The 14,742-nt window shown below is 37.0% G+C and overlaps 1 protein-coding gene across 5 annotated transcripts in view; it reads left to right on the top strand.

Annotated features, from left to right (window-relative positions):
* Positions 1–14,742, top strand: part of STAU2 (staufen double-stranded RNA binding protein 2) — a 171,170-nt gene that overhangs the window by 72,634 nt on the left and 83,794 nt on the right. For all 5 annotated transcript variants that reach the window (XM_059474272.1, XM_059474256.1, XM_059474238.1 and 2 more), the window contains one exon: positions 12,808–13,115. In XM_059474272.1, coding sequence (XP_059330255.1) covers positions 12,808–13,115 — 308 coding nt within the window. The remainder of the gene's footprint in view (positions 1–12,807; positions 13,116–14,742) is intronic.

The following is a 14,742-nucleotide window of genomic DNA, read 5'->3' as shown; positions in this document are numbered from 1 at the left end:
AGTTCTCCAGTGATGAAGGTTCCATAGCTTCTCTGAGCAGCCTGTTCCAGTGCTTCACTGTCTTCACATTGATTTTTTTCCCTTTTATTCTTGTCAGAATATCTCCTGTTTGTTTATGGCTGTCATCTCCTGTTCTTCTGCTATATACCTCAGTAATGTGCCTGGCTCCATTTTTTCTGACAACTTCTTCTTAGATATTGGAAGGCAGGTGTTGGGTCCCAACAGATTTCCATTATCTAGGAATTTATCTACCTAGACTCTAGAATCACAGCTTAGAGACAAGGGAGACATGGTGTCAAAATCCTTGCTAAAGCCAAGGTAAATGACATCCACTGCTCTCCATTCATAAAACCAGTCATTTTATCATGAAAGACAATCACACTCTGCCCAGAAATGGCTTTAAGAGGATTGCATGATTGAGGCTGACCAGCCTGCCTTTTTTGAGTATAATGCATTTCTCCAGGCACTGGAGATTTCTTCTGATCTCCAGGACTTTTTGAGGAGAACAGAGAGTGGCCTCAAAAATGATGCAAGCTGGTTGACTCAGCACACTGAGACAGATCCCATTTGGTGCAGTGGATGCACAGGAAATTCCACCTGAATATGAGGAAGAACTTTACTGTCCAGGTGAATGAGCACTGGAACAGGTTGCCCAAAGAGGTTATGGAGTCTCCTTTACTGGAGATATTCAAGAACCATGTGGACACAATTCTGTGCCGTGTCCTCTGGGATGACCCTGTTTGAGCAGAGGGGTTGGACCAGATGACCCAACTGTCGTCCCTCCCAGCCTGACCCAATCTGCAATTCTGATATTTTTGTGATTTATATGGGCTCATTTCTAGCTTTTCTCACAACATCCCTGACTCTGATGAGGTTCTGCTACTGGTAGTTCCTCTCTTCCTTGAGCTTTGTCTATAAGACACAAAAACCAAAGAAACCTTGTTGGTCAAGATTGAATTTGGTTTCACTGCGACAGGTAAAGAATAAGACAGAACTTGGTGAGTTTATAACTAGATTTTTGCTGTTTAAAGTGGTAAAGATAATATAAATAGTACTTTTTCACTTCTTCTTGAGCCCTGGATTTTTCTCTAGAATCGTGTATAGTTTTGAACTTCTTAAGGGTCCCAAACATTATCTCCCTCAACTAAGGATTGTAGAGATAAGGACACACACATGAGCTACCTTCTATTTTTTGCCTATATACATCTGAAAGACATGCTCCTAAAAGCAGGTTTTAAGGAGTTTCAGTAGTGTTCCATTATTTATATGGTCTTCCCACTCACCACAGAGGTACCCAGAGACCTGAGGAATAATTTTTGCTTCAACTTACACAACACTTTGCTAGTGTTTAAAGTAGTCTTGGATGGAGCACATGCCATTGTGTTTCCCTGAAAGGAAGGATTCTACAGGATCTGTCTTCCCATTAATGGCTTCCTTACAGCCCTGTCATCAACCCCCATCAATACTTTTAGATGATTTGTATTTGTATTGTCAAAATCTCTAAGGACAAGATCTGTGAAATGTCTTCAAATGTTAGCATCTTAGAGTTTGAGACAGCAGCATAAGACCTCTATTTTTTCTCCTGTCCTTTCAGTATCTTGTAGCAGAGATACTTATAGATGAAAACATGATTTTCTGTTAAATCAACAAGAAAAAACAATCTCTTAGGCTGCTCAAGACAACTTTGACAGTTATACCTTTAAATCCAAATCTAGAAGGAGAACACAAAGGCAAACTCATTCAACAGGAGACAAGATCAACAGAAATTATATTTTAAACTTGTACCAAATAACTTATTTTTCACATATCTGCTCACAGACCTTTTTGCAGCCACCAGAGCCACAATAGAGAAAAAGTTTTTCATTCTGGGACACTTTAGTAATGCTTGATGCCTTCATTTCCATTCTTCTGATCTACAAGTAAATTGGAAGTTGAAAGAGATGGAGCCTGCCAATAGACATAGAACATTTATTCAGAGACCACTGTTCTTAGTCTCTTAACCCCCTTTTTTGAGGGTTCCAATTTAGAGGCAACATTAATAATAAACAGGTGATTTCAGTGTATAATAGAAAGTTAGAGGGTTGGAATGAATCTTAAAGATTATCTAGTCCCAACCACCCCTGCCATGTGCAGGGACACCATCCACTAGACCAGATTGCTCAAGTACTTATCCAGCCTGACTCTGAACACTGCCAGGGTGTTTTGAATAAAAGAAATCACTTCTATGAATGATCTCTCATGCACCTGTGAAGTACAGGGTTTTTAAAAGGCAGTTCCAAACAAGTTCCACAATTTGAGATTAAAAATGTCATATCCTTTCAGGTGTGAGTATACTAGTTTATTTTTAAAAACAGCACTTTTTGGAAGGTGAATTTACTCTTTAAGTTTTTAAAGCAATTTTTTAAAGTTAGGAAGCTTTAAAGAGGGCAAATGGAGCAGCTTCCTCCCTTTTGTATCCCTCTTAAAAGAGAGATGTACAGTTTGCATTTCTTGTTACCATAAACGTAACTTTCAGTGATCTTCAAAATCTGAGGCTCTGAGATTACTACATCTACCATTGGGCAGCTTTTATTCATATTTCCAGTCATTTTATTCCAGGAAAACAATTGTGTCTTGCTAGGCCAGGCTATTGTGCATCAGTTTCCTTTTGCAGACAAATAGTCTTTCTTTGTGCACATAATGTCCTGTGTTTCCATCTGAATCAAATAAAACTGGAATAGTAAAGGGAATTTGTATACTTCAGTACAACAGAAAACAAAAATCATAACAGTTCTATATTTTAGTACAGTTGAAGAACAGATTTCATGGTTCTCTTACAATGTAGTTTGTTTTTGCTGAGAAATACTCTACAGTTTGTATCCTCCTAATTACTAGCTCAATATATATTTAGTATTGCCTATTAAATATTCTTGAATTTTAAATTCTCCTGCTGCCCTCTATCATGTTACTCTTGCATTATCCATGTGGCAAACCTCACTTCTGTTCCTCCAACTCACTGGCAAAGCTTCTTCCCACAGGTTTACTTCTTTACCTGTCTTCTTCATTTCACAATTTCAAAGAAAGATGAAACACAAAGCTATTGGTTTCTTGGTTTGGGATATCTTTGAAATTCTTCACATGTGAAATGGCAAGAACATTGAGGTTTTTTCCCTTATGCTTCTGGAAGAGACTTTGAGAAATTGTGAGCAGACCAGACGTATTTGCAGCCCATATAGAAGATGTTTACTGTAAACAGAATCTCATTTATCTCTCTTGATTTAAGTAGTTATCAACAGAAACAAAACATGCAACAAATAAACAATCCTATTGCAAGTGCATTTTCATGGGAACATATTTTTGTTTTGTATTTCTGGATAGGGTAATAACAAACACCATACAAGATATGTTCTAGGAGAAACTGTAGATAAGCTATTAAAAACAGTATAAAAATAAAAGTAAAATGTTACTGTGTTTATAGATATTATAATTCAAAGAAGGAAAAAAATGACCATAACTGTTTTTACAGGTTTTCCAATTTGAGGTTTCCATTGTATAGGTTTCCTTAACCTATTTCTAACAATTCTGGGAGTCACAAAGTACTGAAAATCTGATAATTTAAAAAGAATACATTCAGAGCAATCTTACCTCTCTGTAAAGGACAAACTCTTTGTTTTTCTTGCCTAACATTTTATTACTAGGGATTGGTGCATGACTTTACAGTCTTTGTTCTTTGGAGTACATCTGCTCCTGCTGTTTGTTCACCACCTGAAATCATAACCATTTGTTTGTGACATCACAATTAGTTACTGGAAAGATGATTAGATTGTCACCAACAGATGATTATGATTTCAGATGGTAAATGAGCAGCAGGAGCAGATGATCTCCTAAGGAACAAAGATACTTGATCTCATACAATTGTTCTCAGTGACAAAAAAAAAAAAAAAACAAAGAAAAAGAAAAGGAAAAAACAAATAGCTATTCTGAAGAGTTTCTTAAGTCTGTAATAAGAAAATATTGTATTTTTCTATAAGTAACATTTTTTAATTATTTTTAAAACTCTACTTCAATATAAGTTAAGAAATATAAATTAAGAAATATAAAAATACAAAAAGATTTACATTCAGATCCTTACTTAAAAGTTTCTTCACCAGCTTTTTGGAGAAGATAAATGCAACATAAATTATATATTTATGAAATTTTGCATACTAATACATCTTCACTCTGAAGGAAACAAAATTTATTTGAACTTTGTAGTTCTGGTCCTCAGCAGCTTCAGAAATATATTTATTTAACTAGTCCTCTAATTGTTTGTTTTTCAACTGGGGATTTTGGTGAAGACTTCCAGTAGATAATTTAACACCCCTGTGTTTCCATAGCAGGAACAGAAGTCTACAGTTTTGGAATAAATTTTTTGTGTTGTAATTTGGGCATTTTTCATTGGAATGTTTGTGTGTTATATTTTGCTGAAATATGTAATTCTTCTGGATATATTTCAAAGGTGATTTATAGTGGATTGTGTGCATTTTTACTTACTCAGTACTGCTGTTGCATTGGACTTGGCTTTTGAATTGCTTCCAAATTTACTCAACTCTGTCAATTGTAATGCACTTTTGCTAGGAGTTACATTGATACATCACTAAATGTTTGCTGATTATTTGCCATTCTGACTAGAAACCACAGTAAAGGGATTGACAACACCACTTACTCAGTGAAAGGCCACAGAACAATAGTTTTCCATCTGTTCATTTTGATATTTTTGTTCTGTTTTGTGGGGATTTTTTTAGCTAACAAATTGTCAGGTGAGCCTTATACCATCAATGGAGCAGTTCCTTCAGCTGAGCCGTTTGTCTTCACTTCATATCTCATAGCCTGTCCTAGCTCTTATCACAGCTGGTTATGTTTAAATAATACCTTGCCTCTGTAACTACTGAGTTGATTTGCTAATTTTCTAATTAAATTTTCTTTCTAACTGAAGATACTTGAAAATTAAATTTAGAAGCAGAGGAGATTTGTTCAATTTTATTTCTTTCCTAATTTACTGAAACTAGGAAATCCATGCTGCATTTGGTATTATTAATGACTGATGTGTTATTTTTCAGTTTCTTCTAACAATGAAAATAATTTTATCCAGTGTAATACCAGTTAAATGCAGCTTACATTTATTTGATAGTTGAAAAAACTTCTAAACCACCTAATATTAAAAAACATATTAACAAAACAGGGAAGAGAGTGTTATTTTTTCTTTGCTGTTTTGAGAACTAGGGGCAAGAGCCAAATTAGCATTTTTATGTGTGAGTGGGATTTGGGCTCAACTCTGTAGCATAAGACAATGACTGCAAGTGGTCCTTCTCTATTTCCCACATTTCCCCTTTTGAGATGCTTAATTAAGTGCTTACAGTTCTGCAAGGTTTGCATCTTCAGAGATGATGATTTCTGTGCTGAGTTTAGAGTGCAGTGTGTGTTTATAAAGAGCCTAGTGTTTTAAGCATGTGCCCAGAGCATTGGAGACTTAGTTTCCTTCTTCAGCAGAAGGAAAGTATTCATGGAGTGCAGAGTAATCTGGATAATGGCAGCTGCCTTTTGGAGATGTCTATCTAACATGATTTGCAGCCAAAAAAGGAACAATCAAATGCTATTAAAATATAGGAAGTTCACAGGGAAGGAGTGATCTAAAGTAATCATGACTGGAGTTTGCCTGTTGATTGAAACTCTTGTGAATGAAAGTGCAGATGTGTATTCAGGTGTTCTCTGGCTGGTTTCTATATATTCTGCATATTTTAGATACAGGTTAAAAAGAAAGAGTAGTGAGAAACCTGCTGCCTGGTTCTTGAGTAGCACAGATTGTGCATATGTGAGAAATACAGACTTGGGCTATGAGATCTGTGGTTTGGGTGCCCTCAAGACAAGAAGCTCAAGTCACCTGTCTGGGAGACTGCTTAGCCATCAAGATTTTGATGTATGAAATGTATAAAGAGGAAGCAGACACCATGGCAGGAGACAGCCAGCTCTATGGTAGAGATGATTTCAGATAATGCATCCTTTTGTTTTTATCAGTCTCCTAAAAGGCTGATATGAACTGCATTTATTCAAGGTTGCTAGTCTGTTCCTTTGGAAAAATCTGCACATGAAGCAGAAATGCAGAGCTCTTTTTTGATGTTAACTCTGCAATTCAAATTTAATTATGTAATTATGCTAAGTATCTGCATTTGGTATTCTGTCTTCAGGTGAGAAAATGGAGCAGTATCACATCATTCACCTCAGTACGGTGTTACTCTAAATATTTTCACTTTTCTGGAGTCTTTTCTCCTTTTCCAACACCCCTCCCTCCAACCTGGAACCCACCATGTACCTCACCCTTAGTCTAGGATAATCATGTCCTTGAAAAAGTGAATCTCCTGAAGTGAAACTTAGTTGCTGACAGAGCTAAAACTTAATTCTCCACTCTTTCCTTTGTGCCCTTTCAACATCAAACACAGCTTTCTCCTCTGATTTCCTCCTCACTCACACAGTTGCTGTGCTTGTTGATGGCCCCCTTGGCCTTCTTAGCTTCAGCAGCCTCTCTGTCCTTGTCTAGTAGATCTGCTCATTATTTCTTCTCTTCTCCATGTGGGTCAGGCCTTTGTTTTCATCACCACCATTCTCATTCCCCTCCTAATCTCTTAATGAATGGTCTTGCCTGCACAGGTTGCCTCCAGTTGCACTCAGGCACTCTCCTAAATTGCTTTACCTCCACAAATATCACTTTCTAGCAGCTGTTACAAGCACCTTGATCTGCCAGCACACTAGCTTGATTTGCTCCTGCTCCAAATTTGCTGATCCTCTTTACTGCTAAGAATACTGACCTTCCTTCTGTATTTTGCTTGCTTTTTTCCTGAACCAGCTCAATCTTAATCTTTGGGTATGTATTACATGGACATATTGCTGGAAAATTATGATGCAGGAATTATCATGTAACACAGTGTAGATGTTTCATCTGTCTATTGGAATATATCATAGAATATCCTGTAGAAATTCCCCACTGCAAACACTATGTCTTTTTTTTAACCAAAATCTTATGCATTCAAGCAGGAGTGAAGCTGGGGTGAATTCAAAAGACTTACCTCATGTTCCTTAAATGCCAAATGTATACAATTTAAGAAATGCATACAATTTAAGTCCTGCAATACTGCAATTTCTGTTTTGGTCATACAGAAAATAGTCCAGCAAAATGAGGGATATCAAGACCCGATTTTATGAAGAACTAAATAGTATATACCTCAGTACCATGGTTATTTTAAGGTTAAACAAAGCTTGTATTTTAATGAGCAGCTTTATATAACATAAGTTTGTTTAAGGTCATGTAGACAAGATCTTTTGACTGAAAGACATTGTGTAATGACAGAACATTTTTTCATGTCTGAATATTGCAGTAGCTGGTGACTTAGAAATACCACAGATAGCTGTGTTAAGTAAGTAATGATTGCAACCTGGTATTTCAAGCCAAAATTGTGTGTAGACAATTGCTGAGAACGTAATGGCCATACTATTTGCCTATTCAATTGTCTGACTGACCTTTTCTGAGTTCCTACTGAGGTAATGAAATTTGAAAATATTCTAGTATATAAATAGCCTTTTACACTGAGTGGGGTATAAAACCATAATTTATTATTATTATAATGTTTACATTTTTCAGTCTTGTTATTGAAGTAGTTATTTGGTTTTGTAAATTCTCTCTTTTTTTCTATGTCAGTAGATTTGTAATGGGCCATATTTCAGGGCCTGTTGAGAACCTGCCAGTTCTAGGGAGTAATTTTTGTGTTTGAGTATTCCTCATACCTCTTAAATTCTTGTCCATTTTAATGTACAAAATTGTGAAATCAGGATTAGATCCAGTTCTAATTTTTCCTTCTTACAGCCTTACTAGAACATTTTTCCCTGTACTTTATGTACCACATTATAAGAAGGCTTTATTCAATGTGACTACAGATAGCATAATCTGAAAGCTTTTTGATGATTATCTATCGAGCATTTTATTCTGTTCCAAAAATACTGATTATTTCCTTATGAACAGTCTTTTCTTCATCTGGTGATGGGTTATTTCAGATACCAGGGTGCTAAACTTAATTCATAAGAATATCATATACAGAATCATACCATTGTTTACTCTGCATCATTGCACAAGACATGAAAACTCCTTTGTGCCATGTCCCTTATCACTGATTGTAGTGCAGGGAAGAGTATGTGCTCTTCATCAGGGTCAGGGGAAGTCATATTGCAGCTGGCACTGCTTCTGACACATGAACAAGTATAGCTTTTTTGTAGGATAAGCAAGAATTTGGGGAGAGAACTGTATTATCCAAGAAAGAATAAAGTTGAGGTTTAAACCAAGTATAAATGTGAAAAGTCAATGAATGCCCCTGAACCAGAGAAGTCATTGAGTGAAGGCAGAGGAAGAGTATCCCTACACTAGTGATTAAGTATAGAAAAGTAGCACTGACATACATATATATATATGCAGATTGACAACACAAGCCTGATTCTGTAGGCCATCTTGTGGAGTTGAATGTTAAAATTGAAATCTCAACTTATAATGTTTTCTGCTCTTCCTGAGAGAAACAGAAAATTGGAAATAGGACACCAGTGGTACCTGTGCAGGCTCTAATAGCTGTGAGTGTGCAGGCAATGCTGTCAGCACTCTGAACTTTTCTTAATTTAGTAGCCCACTGCTGTGGGTAGCTTGTCACTGTTCCTGTATCAGCAAATTCCATTTTTGCAGAGTCTTATTACATTGAGGCTTTTCCAGTAATATTGTCAGTTGTTGTTCTTCACCCCATACCCATGCAGACAGTTTTCTAATGATTAGTTTTGTTTATCCAAACTCCAGAAAGTGGAGGACCCATTTGTGGAAATGTCCCCCTGTCTTCCCAGCCAAGGGGACACTGAAGAGAAAGGGTTAGGGATAAAAATAATATCACTCAAACAGAGCTTTTAAAGATTGTCTCTATTGTGGCTGCTGTGAAAAAAAGGTACAATCAAAGCACCGAGATGACATTTCCAGGGCAAGGCTTGTGAGGGTTTGTTGGGCCACCATCTTATATCTGATTCACACATTTACCTTGGAGTCCAAGCTATTTTGCTATTGTTCAGTATGGGACAGCAAAAGTAGACAATGGAAGATGAAGAAATTTATTCTTAGGTAAGAAAGGTCTTTGGTGTGTTTTCATAGACTTCAGAAGATTGTGAGAGACTGCAAACAATTACTGCCAATGATGAGTAAGACATGTTTTTTAAATATTAGTGATTACATTGCATAGCTAGCCTGCATATTTTTGTAGCACATTTGCCCACAGGTTTAAATAATATAAATGGAAATTATTTTAACATGTTTCATAATTGTGCTTCGAAGTTAATGTCCACCAGAAGGTGCAGTGTTGTTGGTCTATTATAGATCCTGGGACTCCTAATAGTTATGATTCTTCCTGTGGAGTATGGTGAAGTATGGTATGGGATAAATATTTAATGGACCCAAAAGTCTAAGTTTTTTTCTTAGCTGAAAAGTAAAAATGAATGAAAATGTTTGCCTGGAGATGTTCTCCCGCAATGCATAAGGGTGTTAGAGGATAGTATTACTTTTTCCCCTGCTTTTTAATCAACTGATTTTTAGAAGACAAATAAAGATAATTTATAAAGGGATCTTTTGTTCTTGCACTTAATCCTCTATTGTTGTTGTTTTATCCCTTGTCATTTGATAACTCTACTACTGTAACTAAATATATTTACACACTTTCCTATAATACAGCAGAGTTGAAGTAAGCAGGCAACAGTGAGGAATGATATATAAAATAACCTCAGTAATACATTAAAAATAGATAATGAATTACAATTAATGTATGTTTTATAGAAGTTTTCAAAGAGACCAAGTTTTTATTGGCCTTTTAAAACATGTTTGTAAGAAGCTTTGTGAAACATAGGCCCTGAATATAAAAAGTTAATATCTTGCAACTACATTAATGTAATGTCTAGAATATTACATTACTTTGTTTCCAGAGATAATCAATGATGGTAATATAATATCTGCCTCTCAGAGCCAATGTATGATTTAAATTAATTATTGCTTATAAAGCACTTTGAAGTCTTTAGCAGTAAGGTGTTGCAAAGTGTAAAAGTACTATTATTAATTTAACATCACCATTAAAGTCAGTACTTTAAGAGCATTTGCTATACTCTGCTCAATATCTTTCTATTCATCATATGCTGCATATTAGTTATTTTAACATTTAGAAAGCTTAGTAATCTGGAAGTATTCCAAACCATTGTTCCAGACAGCAGTTAGATATTTGGGTGGATCATGTAAAAACAGTGAAATGGCTGAGAAAGCATGTAAAATGTTTGTTTTAAGTAATATTACATCAATGGAACAGACATCTGCAGCACTGGACTTGATTTTAAACTTCTTTAAACTTTTTTTAAAGTTAACATTGTACTATGTTTTTCTAAAATTTATTAGGAGGGCTAATATCATGTTATTTCTAAACAAGTAGACTGTTTTATCTTTTGTTCAGTTTACATTTCTGTTTCTGAAATATTCGTGGGAAATCCGATTTACAGTGGGCAGTTCTTAGGAGGTGGTGGACACCTGCCACTCGGTATTTTTACTGCTGTTTGGTTTTGTAACCTAACATCAACTATCAAGATGTGCATTATCTTTTTTTTTCAGTTTTCATTAATCTTACATCTTGTGTAAGACTTTAAAAATACAGGCAGAGGTAGGCCTTGGAGGTTACAGCCTCAGGAAAAGTGTGTCAAGTCTCTCTTCTCATACAATGATTATGTGCCATAAAATAATGCTGTGTATTTACACAGTTGTTTATCTATTAGATTATGTTTTAAATTGTCCCAGACAGAGAAAAAGAAATTTTAGGGATCCTATCCTCCATACTTCCCAGCAGCATTGTCTTGAATTTGTGCTTAGCTCTGGAGCTCAGCGTGCTGCCTTTGGAGCCGGTTCTAAACTAGGTAAAATGTTCAGGATCCAACCAGACTCCCCAGCCCTATGGAGGTAGGTGGGGAGAGCAATCAGGTGAATAAAAGATATGTCTTTGTAAATGATATAAGCAGATGTTCCATATTTCTAAAAGCAATATGAATTTAAAAGCCAAATGTACGAGTAGATCAATTAAAAGATTCACCTGTAAGCAGTTTGCTGAGTCGGCACTGAGGAAGTTGCATTTTCACCATGTAGTTGAAAATGAGGATATTAATTACAGGTAATATTTTCTGAGTCTTCTCCTTGTGGTAGTCATTTTATTTAAAAGTACTACTTGCACTTCTAGGATTAAAGGAATCTTTCCTAGGTACTGGAAATTAATTTCCTCCTCTTCTTTGAATTTATTCTGCTTTCTGAGATTAATTTAATATGTACTGCAAATGAATTAAACACTGAACCCTTTGATTTCTCTTGGTATTACTAAATCAGTTAACAAACAGGTTTATTATCCCTAGCATGAAATGCCATATGGCTCAGGTTCACTCACATTATATGCTAGAAGATTAAAGTATGTTCTTAATATGAAATTACACATTTCAAGCTCATTTTCTGATGCATTAATAATAAGAAAAAGGTTTCCCTCTAGTATCAGCCAACTGGTTATTTGTGTTTCCAAAAAATGCTTCATTGTGTAAGAAAACTAGCAAACGTCAGACTTAATTCTGCACATTTCCATGCACAGGACTATCAGCAAAACTGCTCAAGTATGTATTTCTGTTTCCAAGCAGGTTTAGGGTTGAGATATTTTCTGAAAAGGTATTCAAAATGTTTAAATGTAGATAAATTATCCCTAACTTACATCTCACTGGAAATATTTAGAATTTACTTACATAAATAAATCTAGCTTTTTCAATGTTTACCTTAACTCCTGTTGATATTAAGTAGGACACATATATGCTTTCCTTTTTCAGTATAAATGTTCTCAAAGGCAAGTAGCTATTTGAAAACTATAGGACGAAAACTGTAGGATATGCAGCTAAATAAATAAATAAATTCCTTTTCACTGCAGAGCAGTCAGTCACATCAGAGTCATTAGCACAGTAACACTGGCTGCAGGGCAATTTAAGATTTTTTAGCCCCAGGCTGCTGTTGTGATTCAGCAAACTCTTTAAGCCAGAACTCAAGGCAATGCTGCTACTGCAAGGAACCACACTGCCCTTCCAGCAATGCTAATGACAGAGGGTAGAAGAAATGAACAATTCGCATGGAAACCCCCTGAGAACAGCCAATACCTCCAGCAGCTCATTCTCATGGACATCCCTACATGGGCCTGCAGGTGTTGGTGCTGGCAAGAGAGCAGCTGGGGAGTACAAGCACCAGCTGGAGGTGGGAGAAAAAACCTAAACTACTTCTGGTGGCAACAGTGCTGATATAGACTAGTTTCAATTATTTGTGAAAAAAATAGCCTAAATTATTGTATCAGATAGGAGGTAGAAGAATGTACGGAAATAATGATTGTGCTACTATTTTGAAGTAACATCTCTTCCTCATGGTTTGTAGGACTCCAAACATTTTTTGTTCATATTGTGTGTTGTATGCTATCCACAGTTTACTTTTAAAGTTAAGGTTTGTACCATTTTAAAAAGAAAGAGTTGGGGAAGAGGAAGAAGAGGGCCCCTTCAGATCTGCTTAGTTTCTAAATATATTAGGTGACTTCATTTACAGTTAGTGTAAAAAAAAAATATATATATACTGCTTCTAAATTCTTACTTTGTTTTTCACTGTAAAATATGCTAATGAAAATTGTCTACATGTCAAACCCATTCCAAAGTAATGAGAATGATCTTTGGTTTTGTTTTCAGCACCAAAGGGAATACTCCATCTCTCTCCTGACGTATATCAAGAGATGGAAGCAAGCCGCAACAAATCAGCCCCTGGTACCACTGTAAGCTATATGCCATCCAAAGAAATGAGCCAGACTTCCAGCTCTTTCTTCAGCATATCTCCTACCACAAATAGCACGGCCACCATTGCCAGGGAACTTCTCATGAATGGAACGTCCCCAACTGCCGAAGCCATAGGTCTAAAAGGAATATCCCCTGCTTCCCCCTGTTCTACAGTGCAGCCTTCAAAACAGCTGGAATATTTGGCAAGGATTCAAGGCTTTCAGGTATGGGAGGGGGAAAATGAAGCTCTTCAGCCAGAGTCGTAGCGTTGCCATCAAGGTTTCACTCTTGCCCTCTTGAATGTGGGCATGCATGTAACTTAGCTTGTAAAATTAGCTGGTGTCTGAGGCAGTTTCTGGGTCCAGGAGATACAGATTTCCACTTTACATTTATCTTACTGCAGCCCATCTTTCCTCCTATGTCTCTTCTCCTTAAATAATTACAGGCTTAAATTATGCTTGTAACTTGCACTTCTTTGAGAGTCTTCACCTCTTGGTTTCTCCCTTCAACTCTGATCCAGAAGCTACTGATGCACCACCTTGCCTTTGCATTTGTCTTCTAGGCCAGGTCATTCAAGTAGTTTCTTTGCTTCCCACCCTTCACCTCTTAAATGTAACCTGATGTTTTGGTTTAGGAATGGTACTATCCAATTTAGTGTCCTACTGACACTCTCCAAACCAGTGCCACTCACTCACTCTCCCCTTCCCACTCCCACCTCCCCTTGTGGTGGGCTGGAGAGGAGAATTGGAAACAAAAAAGGTAAATGTCGTGGGTTGTGATAAGAACAGTGTTCTAGAAACAGCAATGGGATAGGGAAAAGAACAGTAACAGCAACAATGCTAATGACAGGGGGCAGAAGAAGTGAACAATTCCCCTGGAAACCCCCTGAGAACAGCCAATACCTGCCCATACCCTCTGCCACGCTTACTCAACTGGAAGAGACTCCCTCCCCCAGACATGGCAATGACATGAGGTGATATAGAATAATGTGCAGGTCCTAGCCATGGCCCCTCCTGGCAATTGCAAAAGTTAACCCTGTCCTGGCCAGAACCAGGACATTACCCGCCCCTTGTTCTATACCATCCTGCATGCCCAGATCCTACACATTCCATTTATATATATGTATATACAAGCAGAGGTATCATTTCCTTAGTCAATTTTGGCTGTTCCTCCAAGATGTCTGTTGAGTTCATTTGGTCCATGGCTGTGGGTCCCATCGGTGTCGCAACAGGACACGAAATGAACGACACGCACAAGCTGAAATGTCCAAGGTAAAAAGAAGGAAGTTTATTTCTGAACTCCAATATTTATAGACTTTCAAAAGTGACTGTGGATTGGAGGATGAAATTGCCACCTCTCCAGCCACATTGGTCAAACCAACAGTCCATCAAATTTCTCTTCCTCCAGAAAGGAATGCAAAACAATCACTATTTACATGAAAAGCGTGTGAGAAACTCCATTACAAAAATGTAAACATCAGAAGGCTTAGAAGAACTTAGAAGAACAGGGCGACACATCATAGATGTATTCTAGGTCAGGAGGGCTGGTGTGCTGTCAGCTGGTTGCAGGCTGCATCACGAGTTCACTACTGGTGCATCTGGAGCAGTCCATACTCCTTGTCCATCACAGTTATAGCATACAGTATCATTCAGCAACCAATGTTACACAATTCTACAGCACAGACTGTTCTCACCCAAAAATCTAAACCCCTGGAGGTAGTTCATGATGATTTCCAAGATCCCTGAGCTTTTGGGTTTCCTATTCAAGCTCACTAGATGATCAGCGCAGTTCACTCACTTTATGTAGCATTAGTGGCATGACATGTGGAAGAGACTTTCTCTTGAACATACA

Source organism: Ammospiza nelsoni, chromosome 1 (genome assembly GCF_027579445.1).
Source record: "Ammospiza nelsoni isolate bAmmNel1 chromosome 1, bAmmNel1.pri, whole genome shotgun sequence".
Taxonomy (NCBI): Eukaryota; Metazoa; Chordata; class Aves; order Passeriformes; family Passerellidae; genus Ammospiza; species Ammospiza nelsoni.
Note: the sequence above shows the minus strand (reverse complement) of the source record. Positions and strands in the feature narration are given on the sequence as shown.